At 32.9% G+C, this 23,604-nt stretch overlaps 1 protein-coding gene and 2 non-coding genes across 3 annotated transcripts; all 3 read right to left on the bottom strand.

Annotated features, from left to right (window-relative positions):
• Positions 1–9,494: 9,494 nt before the first annotated feature.
• On the bottom strand, positions 9,495–15,525 carry LOC18427223 (large ribosomal subunit protein eL43z). The gene is made up of 5 exons (XM_006836277.3): positions 15,433–15,525; positions 11,536–11,575; positions 10,808–10,896; positions 10,234–10,316; positions 9,495–9,776 (listed from the first exon to the last, which is right to left on the bottom strand). The coding sequence occupies exons 1-5, from the start codon at positions 15,433–15,435 to the stop codon at positions 9,713–9,715; spliced, it is 279 nt and encodes a 92-aa protein (XP_006836340.1). The 5' UTR covers positions 15,436–15,525; the 3' UTR covers positions 9,495–9,712.
• On the bottom strand, positions 12,792–12,909 carry LOC148783032 (small nucleolar RNA Z278). The gene has a single exon (XR_016050791.1). It is a non-coding gene; the product is annotated as a small nucleolar RNA Z278 (small nucleolar RNA).
• Positions 13,531–13,674, bottom strand: LOC148783031 (small nucleolar RNA snoR134). Its single transcript, XR_016050739.1, has one exon. It is a non-coding gene; the product is annotated as a small nucleolar RNA snoR134 (small nucleolar RNA).
• Positions 15,526–23,604: the final 8,079 nt, after the last annotated feature.

Raw genomic sequence — 23,604 nt, 5'->3', positions numbered from 1 at the left:
CCATTTTTGGAATTTAAAATTTTCTAATTAGGTATGGAAATAGATTTTAAGATAATACTAAGAATTTTTTATAACAAAATTACATGTTATGATAAAATTTTAAGGTGCGCCTTAATTGGATTGTTGAAGGTTGCAACCAGTGTTTTAAAAAACGCCGAGTCGAACCGGACTCACCCAGTTCGACTTAGGAATCGGCACAGTCCGTGCCGGTTCTGGTATTTTACACGAAATCGCCCGATTCCAGAGAGAACCAGGCAATTCTGAATAGTGAATCGCCGGTTCACTGTACCGAATCAACGAGTCTCGTGAAGAACACGGGCTGAACAGTGTTCTTCACGGGTTTCTTAAAATTTTGTCTTTTTTTATCATTTTTCTTCTTTTTTTTTGCCATGTGATCGAATATTTAGGCTTTATGCAGCTTTTTTCAGCCTTTTCACGCATTAAATGGTGGAAAAAATTCAATTTTTTTTATCATCAAAGTTGCAGGTTTTAGGGTTTTTGCTTTTCATTTTGTTTCATGCCAAATAGGGCATGAATGTGTTCAATAGAAATTTTGAGCCATATTGATCATAAATGTGTTCAATAGAAATTTCTGTCACGAATTTGTGATTATCTTTAAGAAAAACAGATTAATTTGGAGATTGAAGCCACGGGTTCACGAAACCAGGTAAGAACTCTGCGTTGTTTTTTTTTTCCGCCATTTGATCAATTTCAGTCCGTATTTTGAAAACAATCAACTAAATTTATAGGGTTTTAAATCTTTATCATGTCTTTTATCATTTACCATATTCAATTTTATTTAATTTACTCAATTACAGCCTAGGTTTTTAAAAGAACACAGTGATGTCTGTGAAAAAAAAAATTCTGTTGTTTTCTTTATTTTTTCCGCCTTTCGATCTATTGTTCACGATATATTACAAATAGTGTGTTAGATTTCTAGGGTTTTAAATCGTTATAGTCTTGTTTATAATCAGATGTACTCAATTTGATTTGATTTATTCAATTTGAGCTTCATTTTTTTAGATTCAATGACTGTTGTCTGTGAAGAACTGCGTTTTTTTTTTTTTGCTCAATTTAATCGATTTGATATGATTCATTAATGATAATGTGTTCATAATTTAGGGTTTTCATTCATTATAGTATTGTTTATCAAAACATGTACTCAATTGGATGTAATTTATTCGTTTGGAGGTGGATTTTTTAGTTGAAATGGCTGATGAAATGTGGCTCTGTGAAGAAACGATTTTTTTTTTGTAATCCATGATCGAATTTTTTGAAAATTTGTGATTTTTCGAAGAGATGTGAAAATCGTGACAAGGTTTTGATTATCATCAGGTATTAAACCATATTTTTTATTTTTTGAGTTTGCTGTATTTTTTTTTTTTTATTTTTATTCATGATAGAATTTTTTGAAAAATGATGATTTTCCTAAAAGATATAAAAATTGTGACCAGGTTTTGATTATCATGAGGTATTAAACTATATTTTTAATTTTTATTGTTAAAGTTTTTGTTGAAAAAATTGTATGTTGATAGATTATTTATGCAAAAAAATGCATGTTATTATATTTTTAATGCAAAACTGTATTTTTTTAATTTGTTGTTAATGCATTTTTGAGTTGGAATGACTGATGTTAGGTGGCTCTGTGAAGAATTGTTTTTATTTGTTTTTTTTTTAATACATGATCGATGTTTTTTGAAAAATCGTGATTTTCCGAAAAGATGTGAAAATAGTGACCAGGTTTTGATTATCATGAAGTATTAAACCATATTTTTAATTTTTATTGTTAAAGTTTTTGTTGAAAAAATTGTATATTGATATACTTATTCCATGATAATTTTATGTTTATCCTTTTGTGTGACGCAAATTAAATGGTAAATAGTAGTTCATGCAGTGAAAAAACATATCAATATTCGCATATTCATGTAAATAAATGAAAATTCTTAATGGAATGCCCTCATTTCTTATTGAATTCCTAAAAAAACAATATTTATAATGAATTTTAATAATTTTTTCGGATTTTTTTGAAGCTTTAATCTAACCGATTCAGCTGATTCCCGATGCGAATCGCCGATTCGTCAATCCGGATCGGTTTTTTAGTTGCTCAATCCGGATTACCGATCCGCTTTTTAAACCATTGGTTGCAACCTTATGGAAACCGCACCTAAAAAATAAATTACCAAAAAAAAAGAGGAAACGTTTAGATTGGATCTGGGCTGATGTGTGGGCCATAAATTGATTTTTCTTTTTATTTTTACTTCTTATATATAATTTTGTTTTTTATTTTTAAATTTTAAATTGGGTGAGGTTTGTATGAAGCGCCTTACTTAGAAGTAAGGTGCACATTTAAATTTTACTTTAATATGTAGTTTTGGTGTTAGAAACCTTAAGATAGCTTGAAAATCTATTTTTATCCTTATTTATAAAATCAAAATTTCAAAAATATTATAATTCGAGCACATCTATATACACTTGAAAATCTTAAAATTAAAGATGTATTATTTTTAAAAAAATTTGTTTCATGCAGGCAAGACCGAATTTTTACAATATGTGATCCAGAAGTATAAAGCATCCATCTTTATGATAGATGCAAATAGGTGGTCCATCTAAAAACAATTGTAACTAACGGTCCAAATGTTTTTTTAATAAATTATTATTATGATTTCATATTCATGATCTCCATGTTAAAGATTATATATATTTTTAAAATTAATATCAAATTATATCTAATATATATATATATTGTCAAGCCCGTATTTCTACAATATGCGGGCTGGCCGCATAGAAACCGTGTCCTTATTTTTAAGACTTGAACTTCTTCTTGTTTTTCTTCGCATCCTATTATCTTGAGGTCTCGAAAATCAATTAAAGCGTTCTCAAAAGTCTAAATACTCCCTCTGAGAGGATTTTTGAGGTCTACATCACTTCAATAGGATACTGTTTCCTTATAAAATCATGTTAACATGAATATTAGAGCGTATATGAATTTTTATAGCAAATATAATAAAAATAAAAACAAAATGATTTGAATAAAAAATTTAAGAGATACCCCTAAAACATCCAAGGTTATTTTGATTAACCTTTTCTATTGAATTATTTTTTCTATTTTTGCGCGTTCACTCTTATTAGATGCATGGAGGTACCCATTCTGAAGAAAATAAAAGTCATACATTTTGACTGGCAAAATATAGTTAAAAAGCTTATGTTAATATATTTTTTATTCTTAAACTATTATTTTTAAGAAAAATATGTAATGAGATTATTTATCTTTGGTACAATGTGGTCATAATTGATCTTGACCATTGGATGTGATATTGGGTAGCTACAAATATTTTATTAAAAAATCCAAAAGAAATTTTTTCAAACTTTGTGACACATCCAAACTGTCAAATTTCACATCGGATGGTTATAAGTAATTGTGACCTCCATATATAAAAGGTAAATGGTCTCAGTGTATATAATCTATTATTTTTATACTTTATATTTTGGCCATTAATAGAAGAGAATGTTAATAGAATTTATATAGACAACTCAAAATAGTTGGGATAAAGTTCATATGCTAATAATCATCATCATCGTCAAAGGTTTTTCTCAATTAATTAGGGTCGGCTACACTAATCCTAGTCCGTCATTCCACTCTATTAAAGGTCATACCTTTAGTAAGGCTATATGTCCTAGTATATTTTCTCACTATTACGACCATGTCCTTTTAGGTATTTTTCTTGTCATTTTTAGCCATTCACACATCCTAATAAGTGTAACGATGGGTATTGGCCACATATGGTTAGCCCATCTGAATCTATCATCGTTCATTTCATTACCTATTAGTGCCACACTTAAATTTTTTTAGTGTATTCATTTTGAATTCTATCTCTTCTTGTCGTGCCACTTATCCATCTCAACATTATCATCTCCACTACACTCATTTTAAAAATATATTGAAGCTCATATGCTAATAATGATAATCTCAAACCAATTATAATTAGACCTTTCACCGGTCCAGTAGGCAATCTAGTCCGATCAACTTTTCCAACGGAGGAAATTCACCCACGTATCATCAAACAATCGAACCGTCCAAATTAACCAGTGTATTGACATGGAACTTCGACGTCTAGGGCCACACACGTGGTACAATGGCCCGCGTGCACGTGTAGACAAATCGGTTCTTTTTCTTCTTACGTAATCAAGCCGAACTTTTTAGAGAAAAGACACCGCCTAAAAAGGCCACCCAGACCTTTATCGACGTGTCAAAATATCGTTGGGATAAACTGCCACTTGTCACACAGATGCAAAACAAGCGAATGACCCGTATAGAAGACAGCCGCCCATTAAAATAGAAAAGCTCAATTAATTAACCTATGGTTGAGTTAACCATAGGATTTAACCCAAGTTCTAACCCTAGGGCCTCATCTATAAGATAGAGAAACCCTGAGCCCTTTTTAACACATCTCTCTTCCATTTCTTTTTCTCTCTCTTATTCTCCTTGTTTTTTAGAGAGAGAAATAGGGAAAAACTCATATAACTTCCTTCTAGGAGGTGATTTCTCTCTCTTCTTTCTCTCTTTAAGAGGATTTATAACTTCCTCCCTTCTAAGACGTGATTTCTCTCTCTTTTTTCTCTCTTTAAGAGGATTTCCTAGTTGTACCTTTCTCTCTCTTGTTGGGTTTTCTCTCTCTAGGAGACTCTGGAAGCTTGCTTTTCCTCAGGAGAATTCACATCACATACATTGTGTTTTTAGGTTCTCTTTCTTCATATCTTCTAAGTGGTGTTTCTCTCTCAAGATCTCTTGAGCTTATATACACCCAAGTTGTGTTTCTCTCTCTAGATTTCTTGGGCTCTGTTGAGGCATCCATGATGGCAAAGGTTAGAGTTGGTAAGATGGTTTTTGAGGTTGCACCACCCACTTTTGTGTCAGTGGTTAGAAGGCAAACCCAGAGGAGTTTGGATACCATTTTTGAGGAAGATAGGGTGGACTTTGGTGAGAATTCACATTCTCTCTCTAAAAATTCATCTTCTCACTCATCATTTTCATCTTCTGTTTCTTCTTCCTCAACTTCTTCAAAGAAATCAGCATATATGGAAGGAGAGAGAAGCTTCAAAGCACACTGTAGAAAGTGGCCACTCACTCATTAGTGGAACTTTCAACTGTGTGTTTTTGCTTGCAAGATGTACACATGATGGAAGTAGTAGGAGGAGGTTACAATTCCTCTCTCTATTTTTCTTAAGTAAGGTAAACATCCATTAGGGAAGGGCAGGGCCCAAAAAAAAATTTCTTCTTTTTTTCTTGGAACAAGTCAAGACTCTTGAACTTGGAACCTGCAAGGCACATGAGAGATTCTCCCTCTCCCTCTCCCTCTCTCTCTCTCTCTCTCTGCAGTTGAGCTCCTCCCCTCCCTTCCCCCAACCCTCTCTCTCTCTCTCTCTCTCTCTCTCTCTCTCTCTCTCTCTCTCTCTCTCTCTCTCTCTCTCTTGCCTGTGAAAGTGGGTCCTAGAGTTAACCAGTGATGTTCATGTATCAAGGCCAGTTGTGTGGATGTTGAAATAGAGGCAACTTGCCTAAGTGGGTCTTCAAGGACTTAATCCATGCACATCTCAACCAGTAAATTTATGTACATCTATGTGATGTTTATGTATATATTTGGCCACATTTGGGACTTTTGTAATGCATATTACATTTTTGTAATGCAAATTACATATTAGTCTCTGTGAAAAGGCTTAGGCCCTGTTTGGAGCTCTGCTCATTGTTTTACAATAATGCCACTTACTTTCTCTCTCCACCCATCCTCTCTTTCTCTCTCTACCCATTTCTCGTTCTCTCTCTCTCTACCCTCCCTCACTTTCTCTCTCTACTCTCCCTCATACTCTCTCTACCACTACCCAATTTTTTTTTTTTTGCGGTCCAGCAACATCAAAGTGATAGAATTCAAATTTTTAAATTTTTTAAAATAATCTTGAAATAGTACGTTATATAAGGTTGGAAGCTGTTATTATTGGAACTAAGTTAAACCTTAAAAATCTTTCAGAAGAGAGTATTTCGATACTGGAGAGTCCTTCATCAATCATGGCAACGTCGAGGTGTATGGGCATATATATTATAAAAAATTATAAAATATATTTTATATTATATAATATTCTTAACGTATTTCTATACTAATATATACCCCGACCATTGGCAGTTCTTCATCCAACGACTTTAATTTGACTCTCATGCAATGCCTAATAACGAATTAATTGATTGCAGTAATAGGCAAAGTAGTTATAAGTGGCTTATATGGTGACAAAAGGAAATCAGTCTAACCCTCCAATCCAATCAATCAATCAAAATTTTATTTTCATACTTTATCGCCATCTAGTCCATTGATTTATTTATTTGTTATTGAAGACCCTTTCTGTTGGCCCCCAAAGTCAATTTGTTTGCTGTAAAATCTCCTTTTGGGTTTGCCTTCCAAAGACCTCGGATTTGCAATCAAATCAAAGCAAACCAAATCAATAATATATTCCAATAAATTCTCAAACAATTCACTTTTTATCCACTCAAACTCAATAGGCAAGAGCTCAATGATTGCGCCAGCTGTTCAAGGAAAAATATCCACCATGTCTTAAACATTTTAAAAAAAGTCTTTAATTATTATCACCATTTTATCATTTTTCTGATTAATTGAGATCGACTACTACGTAGATTATGATTTTTCATTTTGTTTTATTAAAAGTTATATCCTCAATGTAACCATAAATCTCTATATTTTATGAGGACTAAAAAAGGTGATGATTTTAAACTTTCTCTTAACTCATCCAATTCCTAGATGTCATTCCCAAATAAATGGGCATAGTTATGTTTGGTGGACAGCCACCGTCAAAATTTGTTAAAACCCGTTCTTAATAATTCATATTTTATGTGCATGCCTCTTTTATAAAAGGACATTTGTAGATTGGGTTGAGCTCAAATGTTGGATTTCCATGTTTTTACCGATAATGGACCTATAAAAGATATAATAATAATAATTTTTAATAAATAAAATGATAAAGATACCCCTTAATATTGTGAAAGATATTTTCTTAATTTTATTTTTATTTAATTATATTGTATTTTTTTACAAATGCGCAATGGTGAGAAGTATAGAGATATACAGAAATTGAGCACAATATGATATGGGCCTTTCAAAGACTTGTGATTTTTTTATTTGATTATGAAAAACTACTGCCTCTTAAAGACTTGTGATTTTTTATTATTATCATAAAAAACTACCTTTATTTATACAGCAAACTACACTACCAAACTATCATGCCCGATGCAATTCTTTGTCCCCACTAGAAATGAGAGTCGCCTTCTACGTTAAGTAAAGGGAGTGAAAGCAGTGTTAGAAGTGTGAGGACGGACTTAAGTGAGTATTCTAAAAGAAAAGGCTTGGCTTCAATGCTAAATAGAGAAAAAAAAATGAAGTACTGTCCTTTTCGAATATAGGACAAATGTACTATATGACATATTAAGCATATCATTAAATGTCAAAAAGGATAGGCGATAATTATGTAAATTTATCATTAAAACATATATATTCAAAGTTTGGTACAGCACTTCAAAGATATTAAAAACTCTTGACACGTACGTCCTAATATTCTGAATCCATATTAATATATTTTCAATTGTTCATATTGATACCATTTTGCATGTACTTTTTAAAGTTTTAAATACATCGGATGGCTTTCCCAAATGAGCTGAGAGAAAATGAGAACCCCCATTGGAACAAATCCAATAACAGGAGATTGCGATTGGATGCATTCATCATCTATTCAATATTCAACATAATCAAATAAGGACTTATTTGTCGTATGATTATGTCCGACTCCAAACTTAGCAGTTAGATTTTCATACAGAGCACAATCTTTTAGGCTCTCTTTCCCTCTCTGATTGTCTGACTGCTGATTTATAGTTAGATTTTCATACAAAGAACTATCCTTAAGGCTCTCTCTCTCTCTCTTTATAATTAGATTTTCATACAAAATACTCTCTTTAAGGCTCTCTCTCTCTCTCAACCACACATTGTTTAATATTACTCCGGTAACCCTGCAGTCTCTCTCTCTAAAAACCTCATTATTTAAATTTGGAAAAAGTGTACGTTGGGCTGCAACCAAAAAAGGCACTTCAAATGTTAAAACCCTCTAAATAATCATCTAGACATTCGGATGTACGCCTATATAAAACTGTATAAAATAAAAAACCTTGAGTCCAAAAAATAACATATCTTGAAATACATTAGCTAGACCATCCATTTTCAAGATTTTGGTATGTTTATAGATTCACTTGATTTGAACCACTTCTTAAAATAAAAATTTTTATAGCTACAAGATAACAAGTACACATTATTTTGATTGTTCAAGGTTGCAACTTTATACAAACCACACTCATTAAGGTTAACTTTATACAAACCACACCCATTAAAATTATCCTCTTGTAACCTCACATTAAACAAATTTATATGCCAATCAGATAGAGAAACACCACACACCGTTTTCGTTGGAATCGGCAAATCCAGCTCATAATATACGTTTTGTTGGAATTGGCAATTCCACCTCATAATATATAATGTGCTCAATTTGTAATAAAATGTCCAGTAATTTTATTGGCAGACAGCAGACTTTTAGCTTAAAAGATAAGGGGCCACAATTGTAAACATCTTGACGAATTATCTAATAGCAAAAATTTATACAACGAAAAAGTTTATATACGGATGCAATCTTAGAATGTAGAATTAAGGTGTACCAAAATATCCATTAGAAGAGGTTTCGATATTAGAAAGCCATCTAATTGATCATCTTGACAAAAAAAATGGATATGAAAAAAAATTAATTTCAAGTTTCAAAAACACGGTGCATCTTACGACAATTTACTGGAAGTTATGCTAAGAATTTTTGGCACCAAAATTACAACTAATAATAAAATTTAGAGGTGCGACTTAATTTCCTTGTTTGGGTGCGCCTTAATTTGATCGACTTATGCAAACCAAACCCTTGATAGTTGATACAAAGCACCAACCGTATACAAAGCAACAAATAAGATGCTTCAAAAACCACGGATTGTTTGAAAATCTTTTAAGTGACAATATCGGATAGAAATCCTCTAATTAAACATATCGAACTCATGATGCATAGATACAAATAAAAAAGACTTCAAGTCCTAGAATAGACATCTCGTATTATATTATCTATAAATCTATTTTCAATATTGTCCTATCGGATTAATCGAAGCCATTTTTTTCGCTTTAAATTTCATAGTGGGATGTGGGAATAAATTTTCAAGGCATCATAACGATGGACACCTTATACAAATCGCACCATTATTTAATATAACTTCTCCCGACCCCCTCTTTAACAATGATCCAAACGATCTGGATGGCCTACTAGGCCACTCCAGACTAGGATCAATTGGTGGGGAATCCATCTGACAGATCCATGTTTTAAAATAGTGATACATCGAAATCCAACCAGAGCCTTGAGGGTTTTATGTGAAACCTTCATATTTTCTTGATAAAGGCCAAAAGCAATTAACTCCATAATGTAACTAAAGAAGCTTTTTTCTGTGAACTTCTCAAGAGATGATTTATGTTTAAAAGAGTATGGCTGAAACCTAAACTAGAAAATATCCCAATCAATGAGAGACAATTCTCGGGTACAAAAAAAAGAAGAGATGGATACATATGAATCAGTATCTAGGAAATTACCCCTCCGTTTGCTCCCTCAACCTTCTAATGGTGCTCCTCACTGTCACAGCACTCGCAGTGCTACAAGTATAGAGAGGAAGAGAGAGGTCAGACTCACGACCAGTAAATTAATCTAGTAAAAAAAACCACTGAAAATATAAATGAGCTTTTTTTTTTTTTTTTTGAAGAAACTTAAACCAGTTTTTGTAGCATCAGTGATATAATTAATATAGGACTAGAGGAAAGCCATGAATGTTGAGAAAAAACGAATCAAAACCCCAACATCAATACAAACCAGAGATCTAAAAATCGGACCGATAGGTCAAAAACCCATCACCAACGGGTCTGAATAAAAACGGCCAAGTTGATGACTTGGCTTGGCTGACTTACCCAGACCAAAAAACGTAACCAGATATGTTCAAATAAAGTGCAGCAACCTTAAATCATTCAAGATAAAATCAGACAGGCTACCTGCCAGTTCTGGGTCGACTCGACCAAATCAAACCTTCAATATAAACCAATAGGAACATGTACTCACTTTAGGGTATAAGCACCACCAGCCTTCACTTTGCCACAGTCCTTGCATCCCCATATTCCCACTGCCTTTCTCTTCACAGCATACTGCAGGATACCAAATTGAATCATAACTTTAACTCATTGTATCACTCCCACTTAACATTGAAGCAAAGAAACAACAGGGAAAAAAAAGAAAAATGGAGATATCTTTCAAGTATAAAAGCAAAGTTGAAGTAAGACTATAGAATGTGTATTTTGGAAGAGAAGCAAAGAACGATGCTATCATGAATCCTGAACCCATTATAGTATGGCCCTTGATATAGAAGAATGGAGGAACAGGATTCGTGTTGCCCAACCCAAATAATTGGAATAAGGATGGGAAGATGAAGCAAAGACTGATGCTAAACTTTCTCCCTCAGGTGTCTTATCCACAAAATATTTTCCTATTATTCTGTCCTTTCAATAATGAAGGCTCATTTCAAAAAGAAAAAATAAAACCTAGCACAAGAAAATCAACTCATATAAATGGTAAATAAATTCATTTGCATTCCCTTCCTATAACGAGATAGGCCTCAACAAGAATGATATAATGATACCTTTCCACAGAACTCGCAGAAGTACTTGGCGTGCTGGCTGACTTCCATCTTCTTGATCTGCTTACGCAAACTGGCACCATATCGGGTACCTGAAGTATTGTAATTTCCAAATTTATGATTTAAAAATAAGCAACAAGTAATCTGTCAATCAAAAAAAATGAGCTGACACATGTAAAACATAAATGCAACATTACAAAAATAAAAAATGAAATAACTTGTCAGCGTCAAAAATAAGCAAAAAGTTTCCAATAATAAGAAATACAATCCCAAACTCTAGGAAACTAGTCAGAGATAGATAGACACATAAATGCATTTCTGGTTGTGAATGCAATCATCACTGGTTTCCAGTGTAAATATCCCAAGGATGTATGTATCTCTGACTTATGAATGAAACCCATCGCTGTGTCCCAATTCTCCACTTTCCATACCCTAATCGTTTTGCAATCATCATAAACGTGTATCATATGTACATGAAAATGTATGTATGGCAATAGAGGTGTATGCATGTATATATTCACATTTTTACCCCTTTCACAGTTTATTTACTTCACCATGATTACACGTACATACTAGTTACGTAAATCACAAAATAAATGCATGTAAATATGTATGCATGACTAGCTCCCTTGTTAATGTAAATAGCTGAACAGACCGACTCCATGACACGCACAGACCATCAAAGAAGTAGGTTCAAGCATCCCTTTCAAAGCATGAAGAAACCGACTTACCATATTTGCCAACGATGCCAGCCTTCTTTGTGCGCTTGGTCTGCAAAAGAAGAAATGGAGATGTCACTGGGAATAGTAGCAACAACATCATGCAAAGAAATGTGAACATCACCTTTGACAAATATAGGAGTGAGTAGCACAAAAAATTCGATTCATAGAAACTGAAACATGTACTCACGGGAAAAAAAATTACAATTGATTAAAAAGTATGGGGAAAAAGGAGTTGAAAAAATAAAGCAACTCCATCAAATTTCCGTGTTTCGGAAATGATACTCAAGTTTAAGTGAGAAGACTCAAAAAGAACGCACATACAAGAATCTCACTGTAGAACATGAAAGGTAGTAACATTTATGGAAAAGCATGTGGCATCAGAATAGTGTCAGTGCCACTTGAAACTGTGATATAACAAATTTGAAATAAGAATACTGGCAAAGCAGTGACCATGGTAACCATCATATGAAGCTCAATTATCCCTCCAGAAGCACATCTATGAATATGACTACTTTTTCTAGATTACAATTTTCCTGTTTTTTATTTTCAATTAGAATGCACAAGCTTCTGTATCAAACCCCAAAAAGAATATGCAAAATCAGCGTATCCCGATAAAGTGCTCCACCGACAGCATTTCCTAGAGTTTGATTTTAAATTTCATTTTTTTTTTAAAGGATTATACATTTACATGAAACCTCACAACAAGTTGCCACAACCCATTTCACCATTATCAACCTCACCAAGACCAGATTTCCCTTTAAGACCACTTCTCTAATAACCACCTTGCTTCTTGCCAATGTCCCTATCCATGCACATTCACTCTTCCAATTTCCAAAAGCATAGCAGGGGAGGCATAACTTCCAAAGAGGTTCAAGGTTGGGAGAAAACAAGGGATGTCTGAACTATAACAACTAAAATGTCCTGTCTAAAAGAAGAAGGAACGCACAAGTCCAACAAAAACAAAACAGAAAGTAATACCCGAATATATAAATAAAACCTTTAAATAAAGTATCCTTTCCATAGAAAGAAAAAAAAATACAATTGAGGAAATTTATTGCACACGTCATGGGGTTATTTTGTCGTTGAGAAAGGTAAGTACGCAAAATTTAGAAGAACAAATTTAAAATTTTTTTAAAGAAAAAATTTCGAACTGTAAAAGCTACCAGTCCGAACAAACAACATCTTTTACAGAGAACTGAATTCAAATCATAAATATATAACCGCGATGCATTAAAAAATTATTGTAAGATAACTTTAGCAATATAGCTTCAGATAATATCCAATTATGTCACATGAATACAAGGGCGACTCCAAGTAGGTTCTCCTTGTAAAACAAGGACTTGGAACCCCGGTATCTCCAACATGGACAAAATCATCATCAGGAGGTAAAACATACAAATAATTAATATAAACCAACCAAGAATATCCAGTTCATTAATCACACCGAGTAGTTATTATTCCATAGGGTTAGAAGCATCACAGTAAATATGACATCTAACAACAAAATAAATATAAAACACCATGCAACTGGAGCCCCCTAGAAGTCTTTAAATAAAAAGGGAAACTGAGATTATACCATGTATCTCTAAATCCATAAGAACGGGATGACTACAGTATATTATATATAGAATATTTTCAACAAAAACATAGCTTCAAATACAAACCCATGAAAAAATTCAAATCAAAATCCTATATAAACTAGAAAAAAGGAAAATAAATAATATAAAACAGCATAACGATATACCAGAAGAATCCAACTAGTGTGGCGAAGTTTTTGCACACTAAACCATAGAAATTAGAATGTGCACATGTTAAGCTCGCCATGCTTGGTTTCTGCCTCCATGCATGAGCTTATACGGCACCAATAACTCCATAAGCTTAAGTTGTGGCATAGCATTCATGTCTTCTTTGATAAAGTGAACAACTAAGATGATAAAAGACCTGGGACATTATTTTTCTTGTACCAACGGAGATAAAAACCTGCAAAATTTCTTATCAAAAGGAACATGTTGCTGTTGCTTTGACACAGGCACAGACCAATAGATTAGCCAACCTGCAACACTAAACAGCTGAATCTTATTGCACGGGCATTGGGGCCTTCATCTTCAAGAAAGAATTTAGGAGAAGCCCGGGGTTTGCATCGTGCAATGAAAAATGTTGCAGAGAAAAATTTTAGGGTTTAAAATCCTAGACTTTGAGAAACACTTCTGCCTTTGCAAACTAAAACATCCAAAAACCCTAGGGATTTTAGAAATAACGAGCACTCTTATAAGCATTTAGCTTAATCATAATGCTCAGAGGCACCGTAATGCCTACACATAACAGCAGAAAACCGGGACGCTGAGAAGCTACAAAATAAGCATTTCAAGGATTCACAGTGCTTACATGGGTAGGAAACCCTAGAGAAGGGAGAAAACATAGTGAATGTTGAGAAACCCCAAGAATAAAGGAGCAAGGAAGAGATCATGTAAAAAAAGTTAAAAGTATAACAAACCTCTCCTGTCATACGACCCATCACCAAATCCTAAATGCAATTTCCTTTTGAAAGTTAACTTAAGGCCATTGACATGACCAATGACAAGCACTAAAATATATTCTATTCCAAAATGTACCACAGTGAAATTAAATACAAAAGTACGTCATATTTCAGTAAAAATATATTTAGAAAATATATCTTTATTACAAAATTTCTCAACTAAGATGGGACAATGCACACACCATTATCAAATAATACATAATCTCATAGAACTAATGCTAGTTCATAGACTAAGATGCATTTTCTTTTTATGGGAAAACATGCGCCTATTTCGCAAATAAATCAATGACCCAAATTCCATACTCAAAAACTTAAATTGACAGTTAGCTTAAACAGTAGTACGCTCATAGATGGAGCATTTTTGTAATATGAATTGCCTAAGACAACAGAGACAAATCCATATCTCTGACAAAATAAATATGAACTGCCAAAGGATTGGCCTCTAATCAGTTTATTAAAAGGTGTCGCCTTGGACAGTTAAGCCGCTCCCTAAGGAGGGAGAGGGGTTCCCTTTCTTTTGTTTGTTGCTCCCTCCCTCTCCCTCTCCCTCTCCCTCTCGATGGGAGATTTTATTGGGGGATTTCATGGTAGAACAATTCAATCCTTTTCATTTGCTCCGCCGCAAGTAAGAAGTGCTGGCACTAGCGCCTCCTAAAACACTCACCAAGATATTATAACAAAGTGTTTCAAAAAATTAAACTAATATCAGCCATGAAAACACTTCAAAACCAACAGCTCAACATACAAAACTGGAGAGAAAAATTCAGGATGCAAATAACATTAGATATGGTACAAGATCTGTAGTATGGAAAAGCACAACATATGAAAAAGACCTATGAATAGAAGACTTTATTATATAGAAAAGGTATAGTATGAGAACAAAACAATTGAGATCAATGTTTTACAGAGAATATGTCAATAAAAGAGAGCGATGTATATTAAGCTATCTAATAATGTAAAGGCACAAGAATGTGAATAACATCATAACTTAGATGTAATTGTTGCATAAAAATAAATAAATATAAGTTTTCAACAATTTGTCAACAGAAAGCAACAGTATATCAGAACCTTTGCATTCGGATATTTTCTTTTAGGTAAAAAACACAATAAATAAACAAACAACAAGCTTAAATTGACAATTTTCGCAGAAAACAAGTAGCAAGTGAAGATTATCTAGGTTAAAATTAAACAGTAAGTTTAAGAATACAGCAAAGTTCTTAAAGAAACCATAGGTATAGCATGAAAACTGCAATAAAGTAGAGAATACCATTTTTCCAACCTTCAAGAAACCTTCGTTCAAGTAATAATGGATAAGAGAGGATATAAATGTTATAGTCCTATAGAAAGCCATGAAGGAGGAGAGCGAGTACCATTTTCGTGCCCTAAAAGCTTGAAGGCCGATCTCGAAGTTGGTATCAGGTTCTGTCGCCTGCCTCTGGAATTCAAGGGGGTACACAAACCCTAAGTCTTTTATAGCTATTTATATACCGGAGTTAGGCTCGTGCGCAACGCGTGGTTCGGAATAGAACAGACAGGTTCGGTTGTAAAATTTTGCTTTATTAATGAGTGCTTCCGCGGGAACATTCTGTGCATCTCCTCCCTCTGCTCAAAACACCTATTTAGCTTGTTATAAATTTTGAGAAACACAAAATAATTACTAGATGGTTATTTTTTAAAAAAAAATAATTTTAAGTTTTATATTTAGCCCTCCAAAAATTGGACATTCTCTATTCAATATTGAGGCATAAGTTTTTTTTAATACATAGAAGTTTATTTTGGAAAAAAAATTTGTCAAATATCATTTTATGGGTGGAAATTTTTTGGCTTTACTAATTGTAATATTGTAGGGGGAAACACAAAAAATATGGAGATTGCTTTGTATATCATTTAATATAGTATTTAAGAGGATGGATTAATTTAAATATAAATAAAATAACAAGTCAAAGGACGAGTTGCCAAAGTAAAAAAATAGGCAGAAGTATAATGAGTCTATTTTATGAGGTAATTAGTGGTATAATTGAATGAACTAGTAGTCATAATAGAACTTACGAATGGATAGTATGTTCGTTTGGAAATATGATCCCTCACCACAATATCCTTTTTGTTCTTTTTAAATTACTCATTTAACAGTAAATTTTTAAATACATAATATAATCCAAAGAAGTTTTCTTATTTTTCTTTTTTTAAATATTTTTTATTTTTGTGTAGATCCAATATACAGTTTGTTCTCAAAGGAACACATAGATAATTATTTTACGTACAGATGAGTGATGTGATATATAAAAAAAATTAAAAATGTGTATCTGTTGGTTTTGTTATATAATACAAGGGAAACATTTATACGTTCCCCCTTCAACATGGAAGTTCTATCATCCCTTTCATCCAACCATCGATTTTTTTAATAGAGGGTTAAGATTACCTCAATCACAATGTCATATCTCTATACTTTTTTATTTTTAATTTTTTTTCTATAAACTATTTTGACACCAAATTTTGTACCGTCCATTCCTCTATTAAATTAACACTGACAAAAAATATAAAAAAACAATATTTTGGATAAATTAAATGACCAAAATACCTTTAAAAATTTCAAAGGGTATTTTGGTTATTATTTTTTATTAACAAATTATTGTTAATATTTTTTATAGGTGCGCCCCAATGAGAATATGGCACGACCAAATTTCATATTCAGAAAAATTGTATTAAAAAAACAAAAAAAAAATACTTTACGATGTCGGATCTAAGATCAAATGGTGAGTGGCTCTCTTGATAAAAAATGGATGGCTGGATGGTAGGGAGAGGACAGAACTTCTATATTACAATGAGAACATAAAAAGCTTTCCCATAATACAATTGTATATTACACAAGTTATAAGATTCATGTGTAGCCAAACTAACAATATGATCTGAGAACCTGTCTAAAATTAATAACTTAAATACTTGAGAGAGGTCGGTTAAGTCCAATTCTGATTTACAAACAAATCAACCTTAAAGACATGATCTTTGCAGATCTAAGGCCGAGATAGCTTAGCTAATGTGAAATCCAAAAGAAACCAAAATAAAAAAAAGCATGAGTAACATAACTACTTAAACAATAAAACTAAGGAAAAAATTAAATAAAGTACTAAAGCAAGACAAAAATAAAATAAAGCACAAAAATAAAGAAGGAGCATGGACAACCATGTGCACCGTCACCTTAAAAAATATTTGTTTGGATTTGAGATCTAATGTTATTTTTTTTGTCAATTTTGATAATAAAAAATAATTTTTTAAAAAATCTCTGTTTGACAAATCATGTAATATTCACTCTCTTATTTGCATAGGAACGTGTCTATTTTTTGGGTAATTGGGTTTCCTAAACTACGGATTTGGGATTTCTAAAAAAAATTGACTTCATGAACTGCGTTATTATGGATCTTTGTCGAATATCAAAGGCTGGACTATGGTTCAATGCGTCATACGATGTACTAGAATAGTGTAATCCAGCGTTATTATGGATCTTTGTCGAATATCAAAGGCTGGACTATGGTTCAATGCGTCATACGATGTACTAGAATAGTGTAATCCAAGGTATTAGAATTTGGAGATAAAATTAAATTTAAAGGGAAGCCTACAATATGGGGACAATAAATCATGAGCTTCATGATGACACGAATAATAGTAGCAAATGCTTCAAAACTTGAATAGGTGGGGTGGATCGCCCGTGCCAAAAACTAATTTTTAGGATTGCTAATTTGGACCATTTTTTTTTTTTTTTTGCTCCTCCATTTTTTTACTTTAGTAAAATGTGATGTTAATAGCAATTTGTGTACTTTTGACTCTTGAATTAGAATCACATGCTTTTGATATGTCCGGTTATGGAATAACATACTTGTGTTGTGATAAGTTTTTTTGTTATAAATCTTTTAAACGTTTATCTATATAACATTCACCTAATTTGTGAAGCTAACATTTAAATATTAAAAGTTGAAGATAATTTTCTTTATCGAACTAGAAAGGTTGGTGATTATATTGAATCACCAAATATGTTAGGGCATTGAAGGAGACTAAAGAGGTATATTATGCGATTTTCTTGTTTCTATTAGACACGTTCGATAAGCAATTAAATCATTCCTGGAGAAATCTAGCTCTAAACTTAATCGAATTCAAATAAGTCTCGATCTGATATTATCATAGTTGCATATGCAATGCACATTATCTTGCTATTGCTACTAATCTGAGACTCTAATCTTGTAATCTCAAAACCCAAATTGATGAGTGGCATTTCATGAGAAACAAAGGAAAAGAAATTACACAATAAACCATATTTCATCTTAATTTCTTATCCAATGAACCATATTTCATCTTAGTAGCATCGTATCACAAGTCCAATATGAAAAGCATCGTATCATACGCTCAATATAAAAATGGATAATTTATAAGGCAATTTTGACAACATATATTTGTCAAAAAAATTAGTGGAAAGAACGATATAGATTCACCATCCATTTTATGAATCAGACAGTATAAGAAATGTCAATTGGTTGTGTCATAGTCAAGTTTACTACTACTCAAAATAACCAAACCATTTATGCCTAGTACTATATGATTGGCTATTAGCTATCGAATTGGTGTGGGGTTTAATCTAGTTAAAACTATTACATTGGTTAAACTCAATTTCTAAAAAATAAACTAAGTAAAAAAATTGCTAAGTTATTTAATTGGTATAGCTAATAAAACTCACCACTAAACAAAACCAGCCAAATATAAATTTTGAGTGATTTCAAACCCAAACCTGATTTTTACTTTAGGATGCAACTGATCACATAGGCATGTATCATCAAATTTTGATAACTATGTATAAAAGTATATTAGGAGTAAATTGCCCTTCTCACAAATGATAAATATGAAATTGCCCCTTATTAGAACCCCTTCACAAAAAAAAGCGGACTTACACAATAAGACCATTTGCATTTGGAATAAGGATATCACTATTATTATTAACGCTTAAAAATTAGGTAGTTACGAATGTGTCATTGGACTTGAAGTTCAAAATAAATTTTAACAAATGTTGTAATACACTTCAATACGTCGGAGTTTATGTCCAATGACTAAGAACGCTTTGTGGCCTCCTTATACAAAAAAATGAATGGTCTCAATATACAATCTCTTAAAATAACCATCATACCCATCACTCAGGGTTTTAGAAATGGGTGTTCTCACATGAATAATAGCTGCTAGGGGTAAGGATATATTGAACCGTGCAATAAATACATGTAGTTATTTTCAAATATAATAAGATCATTTACTTTTAGTATAAGGTTCACAATTATTATTAACTGTTAAATGTAAAATCGGATAATTAAAAATAATATCATTGACAAAGCACAAAGTCATAAAATAATATTTTTTGAATTTTGTGACAAACTTCTATTTGTCAAATGTAACATCTGATGACTATGATTGGGGCTTCTTTGTACCAAAAGCAAATGATTCAGTAATATAAAACCATTATTCTCCACAATAGTTTTATAACTTAATGACTGAGTACTACCAAATCAAAAATATTTCGTGCTCCCATAGGAACACATTGTCCATTTATTCCATCAGGTTACACTAAATTAGGAGTACCTTCATAACCCCAATTTTGGGTGATATAACTTCTTCAATCCATAGATCAAATTTTAAAAGTTCTTCCATGTGGCACTCTATATGGATTTAGAAAAAAAAAATCTAAAAAATTGAATAGAGATTGTTTTGAGGTTGAGATGTAAGTGCTAAAAAATTTAAAATCCAAATGTTTATTTTTAAAATAATAATAAAGTGATGTTTAGGTGGCTCTCAATATATTAGATCGAAAATCATCTCGAATGAGTCATTTACCCGACGGAGTAAATATAGTATGCTCTCGCGGGAATGTAGTATACATGCTCTATAAAAAAAATGGAGTACAACAATTACTTTCAAAATAACAAGAATCATAGCCTATATCATGGAAAAATGCCATTTTTTATGCAAAATCTAATAGGAGTGTGAGAGCTGCACCTGTTTACGCTCCGCCATTTTTCAATACTTTTATTTCAGCCCAAATATGGCACACAAAATGTTCTTGGCCCTGTTAAAGGAAAACGTTTATACAAATGCAACTTTGTACTCTTAAAATAAGGTTCGCCTAAAAAATTCCCAACCGATCATCTTGACTTTGGTATGCGTGGATATGAAGAAAAAAAAAATTCAAGTCATGAAATTAATGCATCTTGTAAAAAGTTATCTAGACTATTTATTTTCAAGTTTTTCAAGTGTTTATCGATCTATCGATTTGTACCTTTTAAAAATTTTATATTTCACAACTATGGATAAAAATATATTTTTAAACTATCGTAAAATTTTAAATACCAAATCTATATCTCCACGTAAATTTAGAGGTGCACCTTGCTTCAGATGTTTCAACCATATGGCCTCACTCGAAACAGTTCGCAGAGGGCGCATTATACAAACCTCATATTTTATAAATCAATCATAAATTATATCCCTAAGGCCTCACTTCAAATTTTGGGCACAATCCTATTCATCCAGTGATCTAATGTTTCAAAATTGGTTCAGCCAAGTGAATCAGCCTTCTGGAAATCCGGTCCGGATCGACGTATCACCTACCCAGATTGATGAATTGTACCGATTCTCTGTTGTGATAATCGGTTCACAAAAACAATATTTTTTTTTATAAAAAAAACTATAATGGGCAGAAACTTGACGATTCGACTAATCCGAATTTTTCAGCTCTCAAATACTAGGGGTGGCAATGCACTCGGATCCAACTCCCACCAAGTAGACTTAACCTAGGTCTACCCATCGGGTCCGACTATGGGTAAAAAATTTGGACTCGGCAAGTCAGGTCTGGGTATGTATAACCTAACCTGGATTCGACCCAACCCAAATAGTTCATCATCATCATCATCGTCAAACCCAACTAATTTGTGTAGCTCCACCATTATGATCTATCAAGGTCGTACCCTCAATGAGGTCATAAGTCCCTTCTTTTTTGTCTCACTTCATCCAATTGTGTCTTTTTGGGTCTTACCCTTGCCTTTTTTTATTATTCTACTTAAACTAACCCATTTCTCCTAACATGTGTTGTATTGGGTATGCATTGCATATGACCTGCCCACGTAAGTCTATTTTCTCTCAGCTTATCATCTGTTCGAGCCACACCTAAGTTCTCCTGAATTTATTCATCTTATGGGTATGTTGTGTCTTCACCGCCCAACATTCTGCTCCATAAGCAAAGTTGTCCTATAGAACTTGCCCTTCAACTTTATTGAAATGCGGCGATCACATAAAACTCCAATTGCGCGTCTCCACTTCGTCACTCAGCTCTAATTCTATCTACGATATCTTCCTCAATCACTCCATTTTATTGGATTATCGACCTAAAATATCAAAAATGCGATCTTTTTTGTGTTTATTGGCCGTCAATCTTAACTACTTCCTTCTCTATACTCCTATCATTACTAAACTTGCATTTCATATACTTTGTCTTAGTCCAGCTATTTTAAAATCCATTAGATTATAAAGCATCCCTCCAAAATTCCAACTTTGTATTGACAACGCTTCGAGTCTGATCGATCAAAACTATATCGTCCACAAACAATATACACCACAATACCTCATATTGTAAGTGCCTAATAAGTCGTCCATTTCTAAGACAAAAAATATGGGCTCAAAACTGACCCCAGATATTTAAATAATATCTAATATACGCTATTTCAATAAATATAATTATATATTTATAGCTATAATATTTAAATAACACATGAATATATTTATGAAATCGGTGTAGCTTGTATAAGGCTACAACCTTAAACAATCAAATCAAGATAGCACCACCAAATTTTATTATAAGATATAATTTTGGTGTAAAAAATTCTTAAGATGGCTTGAGAATCCAATTTCATCTATAATTAAAATATTTTTGAAAATGAGCAATCCAGTTAATATGTTGCAAGATACACTATTTTTGGGACTCGAAATCTTTTTCTTTTTATATTCATACTATTTTTGCAACTCGAGATGATGAATTAAAGAGTTTTCCAACTTCAAAACAACCTTTGGTGAGGGATTTCTTAAATACACCTTAATTATGGTCGCAACCTTATATGAAGGTTTTCCTAATGAAATATATTTAAGTATATTTATATATATAGATACTTTATTTTTTGGTCGGGTTCAGCTCCAGGTCCAAGTATGGATCCCACATCCCGACCCAACCCAACCCTCTACCATCCCTACCAAACAGTTGGATTTTCTAACAAAACAAGATAAACCAATCCAAGTCGGACTGATTCCAGGTTCCAACAAGGAATAGGATCAGCAGATTCATAAACCAGAACTTCATGATTTTGATACATAATTATAAGTTTTTCACTTATTCATCTCTATCTCTACAATATGATGCAATATCCTCTTCCACATTTAGCGGAAATCAACACTTGAAGAACCAATCTTTCCAATACCATTAAGAACAACCACCCAACGATTCTTCAAAAGAGAGGGGTATTAAATCATAAATTTGGAAGTGCACATAAACTATGCTCCCTCAGGAGTACAATTTATCCCCAACATTTGGAGTCCTATAATTAATTCTTAAGTTTTAATTATTGTTTTGCAATTTAGAAATAAGTTGACAACGAACAGAAGTTTTACATAACCAAAAAGCTGTCTTAATAAACACTAAGTGTCTAAAAAATGGCTCCAAATGAGCCTGAAAGAGACTACAAGAGCCAAATAGCGCACCACAACACGGACTTCGAAAATTTGGTAAATCAGGAAGCACCCATTTCTTTTTTGAAAAATCGCCTAGTACACTACAATGAATCGTTAAAACATTGCATGAAATGGCCGTTAATATACCATGGAGCTAAGACATACCCAATTGAAACGAGGGGACAGCTTATTCCTTTCAGTCAATGTTTAAAAACCTGGATCACCAAGGTGAACTGACCATCCGAGAAACTGGTCCAGCTAAGAGAATCAGCAAATAGAAGTACAATAAATTTTGAACAAAATTAAGAATTCCAAGTAAAAAATAAGATATGGGGCGGCTACATGGGTGGTTCCCTACGAGATCAAGTTCTATCAAATAACCAACTAATTCCTTGGGAAAAACCACCGAATTCCCATATATTAAAGGAACCAAGTCTCCCAAAAAGGTGATTTAATCGACACTTGTTCTCTAAAGCATTGCTCTCAGTCAACAGCACAAGTATTCTGTCCGAAATTGAAACCCACGGCTTCACGAATGCCACATTGCAGTCATGGGTCCTATAAACAAGTTCGAAAAAGGCATGAATAAGCGATAATATAGAGGTTCCTAGACAAAGGAGAGCTGTTTTTGAAGCTTTCAGAATTATTCTCTTCTCTAAATCTCTTTTCTGCGTATTTCTCTCACTAAGCCAAGATGAGAGGCCAAGCATTCAACGTGATAAAAGCAGCTAAAGAACCCGATACCAAAATGGCTCTACAATAAAACTCAACTAAAGAGCTTGATACCAAAATGGCTCTACTCA

This window comes from Amborella trichopoda, chromosome 2 (assembly GCF_054954075.1).
Source record: "Amborella trichopoda isolate Santa Cruz 75 chromosome 2, AtrichopodaSantaCruz75HAP2 v2.0, whole genome shotgun sequence".
In the NCBI taxonomy this organism is placed as follows: domain Eukaryota; kingdom Viridiplantae; phylum Streptophyta; class Magnoliopsida; order Amborellales; family Amborellaceae; genus Amborella; species Amborella trichopoda.
The sequence above is the reverse complement of the archived record's forward strand: the minus strand, read 5'-3'. Positions and strand labels throughout refer to the sequence as shown.